This window comes from Drosophila rhopaloa, unplaced genomic scaffold (genome assembly GCF_018152115.1).
Source record: "Drosophila rhopaloa isolate 14029-0021.01 unplaced genomic scaffold, ASM1815211v1 contig_163, whole genome shotgun sequence".
NCBI classification, from domain to species: domain Eukaryota; kingdom Metazoa; phylum Arthropoda; class Insecta; order Diptera; family Drosophilidae; genus Drosophila; species Drosophila rhopaloa.
The window spans coordinates 6,484,705-6,495,229 of record NW_025335043.1 but is presented as its reverse complement, the minus strand read 5'-3'; the positions used below and the strand labels follow the sequence as shown (position 1 = coordinate 6,495,229).

General features: G+C 35.2%; 1 protein-coding gene across 1 annotated transcript; it reads left to right on the top strand.

The window, feature by feature from the left end:
- The first annotated feature begins 9,122 nt into the window (after positions 1-9,122).
- LOC123037392 lies at positions 9,123-10,141 on the top strand. Its single transcript, XM_044457728.1, has 2 exons — positions 9,123-9,684; positions 10,110-10,141. Exons 1-2 carry the CDS (start codon positions 9,123-9,125, stop codon positions 10,139-10,141), a joined length of 594 nt encoding a protein of 197 aa, XP_044313663.1.
- The last annotated feature ends 384 nt before the right edge of the window (positions 10,142-10,525 follow it).

Here is a 10,525-nt window from a genome sequence, read left to right as displayed (position 1 = left end):
GGGTAAAAGAAGCCAAGGGAGGAATGAAAAAGTACATTAAAAAAAACAAAGAAATAAAACATAATTCCTTTTTTGTTTTTATTAAAGAAGTCGAGAGCTTAAGGACTTTAGCTAATTATATTGTTGTGTGACTTCTGAAGAGCAGCAAAAGAGATATAGATACAATATTTTGATTTAAGATAAATAGTTGTTGACTAAATTAATGTTTACTTATTTCAACATAAATGTGTACATCCATCATATATTCAAAATATGACCAAAGAAACGTATTTAATAAAAATTCTTTTATGATAAAATACGATAACATTTCTAAAATGACTATGACATATGATTAAATCCAAAGAATTTTGAATTATTTAATTCAAACATGCTTTTGACACACACAAAGTCATTTAAATATTCTGCCGCTATTTATTGGTTTTCCATTGAAATAGAAATACGTTCGAATTTCACGCATAAATATTTTGCCACAATATCCCGCCACATTACAACAAGAAAACACTTTCTGTCTATCGGAAATGAACGGAAATCTAGCTTTTGGTTTGGTGAAATTAAATTTTCAATTATGCGCAATGGATTATGTAATTCTGTGCCAAACACTGATTGCATTTAGTATTTAATTTTAATGGTATACAGCAATTTCATTTAGTTTTCTATTTTTCTTTGATTTATTTGACGTGGCGCCCGCAAAATCTCATTTGTTTTCATGAACGCCAGTATTTGTGTCCGGCTCATTTGGAAAATACGTTGTTTTATTATAATTTTTTCGCATGCAAATTGATATTTTGACATAGCGAATGAGGCAAAAACCGAAATTTGTCAGCATGTGACATAATTGGATTTTATAAAGCTTATAATGAGGCGCTCTGAAGCAATGCCATTTCCCCCAATGAATAAACAAAAATAAATATTCACGCTTGGAAATGTTTGGGTGTAAGAATCAAACCAAGGCTTAGCACGTTGATAAGCCGGTTTCTTATCCGCCGGAAAACCCAAATCAAAAGCACCGACAACTTGATCCCATTTACCCAAGGAAAATATCCCAAAAAAGGAAACAGGAAAAAAACGTGAACACATGGGCTATCAAAATATTCTTGGCTCAAAGTCCTTTGCCAATCCAATTGAATTATGTTGCCAAGCATTGTGAGTCGGTCCGAAGGCTGTCAGCCAATTGATCCGGGTAAGAGCCAGGTTTTTTCCACGTTTTTGCCAAACGTATTTTCGCCTCAGTATTATCGTTAAATATTCAATATTTCCCTAACCTTAACTTTATCAATAAACCAGTTTAATTAGGCAAAACCATAGAGTTCCTGTTTAATGAATTTCCAATCCAATATGGGGCCAACAGCCTTTTCACAATTTTCATTCAAGCTTTTCCGTCCTTTCTCTCTCTCTCACTGACTTTACTGTTTTGGCAAACTGTTATACGGATTGAACACATTTGGGCCATTATAGGCAGCCTCCTTTTTTCGGTGGTACTTGCGTTAAATTTTATGGCCATTTTTGGGCCTTTACGAACCTGCCAAGTGACTTGCCAAAACAATATTTTTGTTTTTATTTTTGGTGTGCAAAGGAATGCCGAAGAAAAATTAAAATTGATTTCACACGGTTGAGTGGACAAGATTGTGGGTTTTGCTCTTTAAGGTTTATTTGTTAAAGCAGTCAAGCTGTTCATCCCCCAATGTAAAAGTTTTTATTAATAATAAAAAATCATTCCTAAAGGAATCCCTGTTTTTCCAGCTCCATTTTCTAGCTCTAAGTTTTTATTGTTATGCCAAAACATTTAACCATTATCTGTACAAATAAGCAGTAATCATTGGTGAATTTTGCTTCGCAACTTTTCATTCGAGCAAGTTTCGGCAATGTTGGCCATCAACTTTAAGACAGACAAAAGTCCCGCAAGATAAGCCAAAAATCTGCAGTGCATACATTTGCCAAAAAAACATGAGAAGAACACAGAAATAATAAAGGAAGAATGTAAGGAAACTTTGGCAGAGACACTTGCTCACACACGGAGTCATGGAACAGAAATTTCTATTTAATAACGCCAAAAGAGAAATTACACTGCAGCATTTCGGTGTCGAGAAGGATGTGAGTATCCGTGTCTGGCTTTCTCCTTCCCCCCTCCCCCCTTTTCACTCCGTGAGTGACTGAATGTGTGTGTGTTTGTGGAGTTTCTGTGGGCATTGTATCACGACTGCATTAATTTATGTACGAAATGGCATGGCAATGGCATTACACTGCGATGCACAGCACGTACCGTATAAAACGATCTCTGTGGAGCTGGATCTGCGGCCAAAAGTCAGACAGACTGGCAGAAAGCGGCAAACTCAGACGAGCACACTGCAAGATGCAAAACCAGTCGGAACCGGAGGCAACGGATGGGGCAAGAACAATGTGGCTTAAAAGGAACACTGCGAAAAAAGTGTCATCTGAAAACGACTCTTTCTTTATTTTTTAAAATTTTTTTAAAGGTTTTTAAGGATTATTTTGTTAACTTTTAAATTTATAAATGTTTATTTTGAATATGGAGTCAAAGATAACTTAGCACCAAAGCCTCCAAATTTTCTTAAAATATATTCAAGTTTAATCATACCTTTCGGATAGGTTTGTTATGTTACTATAAACTGAATACTAAGACTCCTCAAAGAATGTTAATCTTTTTTAATATATTTTTGTATTTTTTGCACGATTGTTAAATTTTAAAGTCCCAGAATAATATAAGGCTGTAGTTACTATAAATTACAAATCAACAAACTTAATTATTTCAAGCCTTAATAGACTTATTTATTTAAGGCTGCTTACAGTAGGTATTTTAAATAAACCACAATAAATAATTGTAAAGTAAAAAGCTGAACACGTTATTCAACTGAAAAATGCATTTTTAAAATTCACTTGTAAATTAATAAGCCACTTCAAAAAATCGGTTTTAATTTATCAATTTACCATCTTTCAGTGTTCAATGTGCAGCATTTGTGGCGAATGCTGATTGCAGGCTCATTATCTCGGTATCCACTTTCACATACCCACAGAAGTTCTAAATGAATCTGCATCTTTGGCCCCAGATTGCCATGCTTGAAATGAAATTTCGCTGGCTTAAAGCTTGGGCAAAACATTTGGCCTAATGTATGCAAACTTTTTCGGTTTCTCTGTTAAGCTAATATGGGTTAAAGTGTCCTGTCTGTGTCCTAAACAAACGTCCAAAAGGACCCCTAGTCAAACAATAGGAAAAAGGAAGGACCAAGTTCTCATTGTTTGCTTGTTGCTTATTTCCTTTTATTTCCTGTTTTCAGTTCGCGTTTCCAACTCGGTAATTTACATCTAAATGGAATGATGGGCGTCGGAGCGGTTGCTCTTTAAACACACATGACTGTTGGTGTTGCGGTGAGGATGACGATGGTTTCTCTAATGTTCAGCTTCCTTTAGCAGCTATCTGCGGTCACAATTTATTCGGTAGCAAAAGGGTCAAAAACAAAAAGGTCTAAAAAATATTTGGAATAGTGTGAACATTTCTGGCGTTATCTAAGAAATAGAGCAGAGAGCTGATTGGGTAATGACTTTATATTAGTCAACTTTACTAACAAAAAAGTTTATATTAAAACCTTTGATTATGACAACTTGTAAAAATGTCACCCACAACTGGACTTCCACAGTCCATAACTCTGCCAAACTTAAGACGATTTCAAAGTGGCATACCTCTAAAGACTCGTGGTTCGATTCTCTGAAAATCTGCATTCAAATTTTTCATTTTGGCGTTGATCAAAATTTTGACCCATTTTCATGTTAATTATTTCAACGATTATGACATGTTGTGAAAAGATCACCCACAACTGGACTTCCACAGTCCATAACTCTGCCAAACTTAACTGGATTTCAAAGCGGCATACCTCTAAAGACTCGTGGTTCGATTCTCTGAAAATCTGCATTCAAATTTTTCATTTTAACGTTGATCAAAATTTTGACCCATTTTCATGTTAATTATTTCAACGATTATGACATGTTGTGAAAAGATCACCCACAACTGGACTTCCACAGTCCATAACTCTGCCAAACTTAACTGGATTTCAAAGCGGCATACCTCTAAAGACTCGTGGTTCGATTCTCTGAAAATCTGCATTCAAATTTTTCATTTTAACGTTGATCAAAATTTTGACCCATTTTCATGTTAATTATTTCAACGATTATGACATGTTGAGAAAAGATCACCCACAACTGGACTTCCACGGTCCATAACTTTGCCAAACTTAAGACGATTTCAAAGTGGCATACCTCCAAAGACTCGTGGTTCGATTCTCTGAAAATCTGCATTCAAATTTTTCATTTTAACGTTTATCAAAATTTTGACCCATTTTCATGTTAATTATTTCCACGGTTATGACAATAGCTCCCAAGGAACAATTGGAATTTTTTTTTTCAAATATATCTGTTGTTTTTAATTGTTTAGTCGTTTTGTAATAGCTGCAAGGGTATATCAACTTCGGCTTGCGAAGTTTGCTTCCTTTCTCGTTTTCTATATTATTGTTGGTTCTAAAAATATAGAAAGGAGCTCAAGTCTTAGAAATAATTTTCTAACCATTTTCATGTGCACTGGAAACCATAATTAATATTTTAATTAAACATACTATTATTATTATTATAATTCCATAATTAATATTCAATTTTCATCTTGCCACAGAAACAAAGGACTGTCAAAGCTAAACGTAAGCTCTCAATATTCTAAGAAATGTCATTAGTTTCGCAACATTCCAAATTTGTCTTCCTGACAAAATTCGGGATTTGTGTGCATATATAATTCTACACACAGATTTTCGACTTCCTGGCTCAAATTTATGATCCTGTGTCATGCCCCACATTGACTGCATTATTGCTAATTATTTGGCAGTACAAAGGAATCCGAGGAGGTCATACATAAGTTGCAGGGTCACGCCCCCTCACGAATTGGATGATGACGACTGTGGTTGACATTTCCCAGTGTCCTTAGTTACGATTGCCAGTATGGGTGCAAATGAAATTTGCATTTGAATGACTTTACTCACCTCACTGCAAGTTATGCAACTCAATTTGAATGTTGCACGTCGAGTGGCAAGACCTTGGTGAAAAAGGGGGCGATGGAGGGGAAATGTGGGCCAAATCCCATAGTGTGCCACATCCCAGATTACGGGTTAACTGTTTATAATGCACTGCCACCGAGAGTCTATGCTAATTACGTGGGCAAAAAATGGGGAAAATGCATAATTGAAAAATTAAATATGCTAATGGAGAGTGCAGTTTGTTTACTCGGACGGCAACTCGTTCTGTTGACAAAACATAATCGAAATTCGAAATTCAGTTGAATTCATAAATTATTTTCATAAACTTTTGTCAAGTGAAAAATGAATGGTGAATGAAATTTATCTCAGGGCAAAATTTTAAACGAATATAATATTATCGCCCGCACACAAACAATTTGTCGTATCTTTCACTTTATTGTCTTCATAATTTAATGCGATTTAATCGCTTGCCTTCGCTTTCGCTATCGCTTTCACAATGGAAACCAATTAAGTTCTGTCACATCATTTTAATGAAATTAAAATAAAATCTGTGCGAATAAATAGGCCCATGATGGATGGCTGAAAACCACAGGCACTGCTTTGTCTCAAGGCTGAGTTCTGTTGGCGATGGTTTTAAAATTCAGGGCATGTCCGCAGGCGTCTGACAGGCCCACTCAACCGCCCAAACAAAAAAATGCCATCACCAACACCACCCAACACCACCCACTCACCCACTGACTGACTGACTACATGAACAAGGTGCTGCCTGTTTGCTTGCGGCTTCAGCTCCTGCATGAATCCTTAAGTGACTATGAACCAAAAAAAAAGAGAAAAATATGGGGAAAAAATGGAAAAAATAAAATGAACAACAAGATAAAACGGGTAACAGAAACGGATGCCGGGCAAAAGTAGACAAAACGCTTAGTCTACTCAATCCTCTGGAAAATTCAAGGAGGGGCGTGCACCGCCCATTTCTTGTTTGCTTTTGCCACTGTGTGAAGGTCGTGGGCGTGGTGTCGTTCTGCAGCAAAAAATATTGCCAACTAAGTGTTGAGCATAATAATGAGAAGAGCAAATGGAAAACAGACGCACTAATAGATCAGGCTGAAAATATAATCCTTAAGCTGGTGAAGAAAAAAAGTAACTACAAACACTTATTTTATTTAAATTCAAAGGTCTTCAGAAATATTTTCTAGAATTTGGAATTTTAAGAATATGCCTTAAAAGTGAATAGATTTTTAAATAAGATACTCTGTTTTTAATTTTATTTTTTCTTGTAAGCAAGTTTTAGTGAGTTATTAAGCAATAGAAACAAAAATGTTACGTTTAAATCATTAATTTTTGACATTGTATATTTTGAAGGCGTGGTAAGTAGGTATTTCTTGTTTTGTATTAAACTATTATTTTTAATTAATATTTTATATTTATTTATGTTTGATATACCCATTGTAAATTCTTTACACGTCTTAAATCAAAGGTTTTTTTATTGTTCGGAAATTATTTTTTTTTACTAGACCTAGTCATAGACCTATTCGTTGACCCCCAATTGTTTTCAAGATAGCACATATATGCACGACCGCTGTGATTCTGTCTGTATTTTCACAGTTTATCCACGTCCGACTTTTACTTTTCGCCAGCCGTCTGTTTGTTTTAAATAAATTATGCCTGACTACGAGCTTAATATAACTTCATCATGTTAACGAGTCGGCTTACTTACTCTTGAGCACCACTCTCCTGCATGTGACACACATTCAAATTGCATATTCAAGTGCGTTAACCGAAATGCAAATTCATTTCCTGTACTTGGTCCCCAGGCAATTAGTCGGCCACTTTGGTGCAATTGGCTAAATTACAAGCGGCTCGATTTAATTTTTGCCAGCCTAATATTCTCTTATTTGTGTGTGCGAAACTCTCGTCGGCAGGAAGTCATTGTCATTGTCATTGGGGTTTTTTTGTGGCCTGCTGGTGTCTGCCTGGCAGTCAAGTGAATTAGCATAAATTATTGGCCTTGCCGTTGGGGAATTGGCCTGGTTTTTAAGGCGGCTCAAATATTTGCCTTAATGGAAATTTAATATTGCCAACAAAAGCCAGTTAAAAGGCGTTCAGACTTATGCTGATTTCAGTGAATTTTAATTAATTGTTTTTAATAGTAACATTTATGGTTTTATTTAGATGGATATTTCCATACATTTTATGATTTTAAATTTACTAATACTAAGGAAACCTGATTGTTTTATATGTTTATATATACATATAATGGTATAGTTCCAAAAAAACTCTTTTAATTCTGAACAATTAATTTATTAAGTTGATTTATCAGCTTTTTCTATTAAAATATGGTTTTAATTTCACTACAAAGTTCTAAAAGTATTTTCAAACATCATAAAATTGTCATGAAACTGTTTAGATCGTAAATCTTCTCACTGAGCTGTCGTTAACTTAAGCTGGACGATTATCTGTGATCTGTGCTAATTTCCCGGCAATAATCGCAGCAATTAAATTTACGACCGTCTTTGCAGCAACTCAACACAACGCTCGAGTTGGCTTGAAATTTTTATTACCTCATTTCATTCACCAAAGCATAGCCCAGAACGAAGCCATAAAGTAGGACATACTTTTTCATAAGCATAAATCAAAATATATATATAAACTAAAGGCGGTGAGGATTGGAAGCCATCTGCACAGCTGCTATTAAATATTACGCATACGCCATGTTAACACTTTATAAACGCATTAGCTTCCAGCCAACATTTGAAAAAGGGCAAATGTTGCATATTTCAGTGTGTGTCTTGGCTCCCATATTAAAATACAGTTTTCAAGCTGAACGACAGAAAAATTGAAAACAAGTATATACAAAAAGGAAAAGGAAAAAAACAAATTCAGGCTAGCTAAATATTTATGAGCCCAGAAGGAAAGGACTTCCCTGACCATTGTTGGCCATAAATCATGCGATTATTGGGCGAAAACAAGTGGCCAGATAAAACTAATATACGATGTGCTTCAAAATAATATGGCAAAGCTTATATTGGAAAACTTAAAAAGATTTCAAAATGTTTACATATTGATTTATCAATACTACTTAAGAGTTATTATTAAATTGTGCATTATAAATTCTTTTAGATTTTATACTTCCACAATACAAATGGAATTAATTTACATAAAGTTTATACTCTTTATATAGTATTAAAATATTTAAATATTTTGTATATTTAAATATTTTGTATATATATATATTATAGTATATTATTTCTTCCTAAATTCTATAAATCTTAGTTTCGAAACGGACTGTATCCACGTGGCAACGAGGACTTATAAATGGCTGAAACACGCCCATAAGGCGCAGGACATTAAACTCAATGAGTTGAAATTATTTGCAGCTGAAGGTCAACTAAATGCAGACTGAATAAATGGCGGGGAAAGCGAGGATAAATTTATTGGAGTAGAGTGGATGGTCCTTTAGGGTGTGGCTGCTGGGGTGCCATTAAAGACAACTTCCGCAAACAATAAATTTTGCTTACCAAAGAAGCTGCCGGCGGATGGTGAAGCGAAACCCAAAATGGTTTTTGGGGGGATGCTAAGAGCCTAAGCGCTATTTTTTATTCCGCAATATATATTTTAGCACTTCCGTTTTTTTTTTTTTTTACTTTTTTTTGCCACCAAGCGAATTGGTGTCGATTAAACTGTTCTAAATTTTGGTGCTTTTGTTGGAACTTCACGGTTTTCGGTTTCAGTTTTGGGGCTTGAGTTTTTGGGTGGCTAAGAGTGCACGGTTGCGTTAATTTGTATGGATTATTTATGGTGGTCGCTCTGCCGTTTCTGCCATTGGCATCAAATAAGGCCACAAAGGAAGTAAAGCTGGCAAAACTCTAGTTCGCGGGAAAAGCCGGATGAGCTGCAAGTTTTCGAAAAGTTTGCAGCCTCACAAGTGCCAACCAAAATTTATGGCTCTGTTGTGAAAGTTGGCTGGGCCTTGCCAATGTTTCAGCTCGTATACATTTAATTTCCTTGACTGTACAAAATCAATTAACAAGAAATGAAACCTCGCGTTCGACATCGAGTTCATATCAGTTTGGTTTCGTCCACAGATCGAAAATGTTGTTGGTTCTTGTGGTGTTCCAATTTATATGTTTCACTTGCTGTCTTATGACGTGGGAGGTACTAAAGAACAACAAACTTATTACACCTTGCGAGGAGTTATTTAAAGAAGTCAAACCAAATCTAGTAGTAATTTTCCAATGCCTAATGACAAACTACAATTTAACTGAAACCCTTGCGGATGTAATGTTAAAAATGGAGCAAGTTCAACACAAGATGGATGTAATTATATCGGATGATCAAAAATATAAAGCATCACCTTTTAAAAATATTGAAGATATTTTGGACATACCAACCGATATTTCCAATAAGGATTGCCAAACAAAACGACAAATTGTCCAAGCAATCCGACGAAAACTAGAATGGGATAATGTGATGAACGATCAAGGAACTACTCTCTTTGCCTGGCCAAAATCCTGGAAGTCCGATCTTAGTAAACCCAAGTTTCGCCACTTAATCAAAAATATAGCCACCATTTCAAAAATACAACTGAGGACCGAGGCCACTCCGAAATTGGATGAGATCCGTTGTCTGCTGGCAAAAGCCATTCGAAACACAGGTAATAAATTAAGCTTTTAACCTTTGTTGTCTCAATTGATTGCGACAATTAAAAAGGCACAAAAGCGGTGACAGGTGCGAAAATTGGCCCAAGGGGCAGGGCTACTGCATTTAAATTGTAAATAAATATGTAAGCATCTCGCCGCACAATGGCACGCAATCAGCAAGCCTGAAGCGAAGCTTCATCACAGAGGTGACTGCTGGTGCACTGACCGAAAAACTCCACCTAAAAAGTAACCACATTTTTCAAAACATATAATATTATAAACAGTATTCGTTTGATTTCCCTCTAACTTTCTCTTAGGTAGTAATCATTACTTTTACTTAGGACTCCAAATAAACAAAATAAAACAAATATTTTAAGGCCAGTTTCCGGTTTGTTTCACATATCATATATGTTAATACTATATTTAATTTTTCTTACAGATTGGTTAAGGAATCTAAATGACAAGACCTGAATATGCACGTATAAATGGCCTTTAAATAATGGTATATTCTATACATTTTTTGCCTGTCATAATAATAATAATATTTTCGTGTAAAATTTGTATTTGTTTCACTTTGAATGTCTTAAAATATGATTATGATCCTGCGTGTAACACAAAACACTAACCAATCTTTTTTAGAAGAATTGTTAAAATAAATTACATTATTTTGTACTTGAGTATCTATATTCAACAGATTATATATGCCTTTGATAGGAAGTCGATATTTTTTTAGAGTGCTTGAGAGAGAACCTGCTGTGCTGGCATAAAAACTTGTAGTCACATGTGTGTGGAGCCCCCTTTTCCCTTTCGTCCAGTAGTTTGGCCTCGTTTTTAAATTGAAATCTCAGCAGCCAA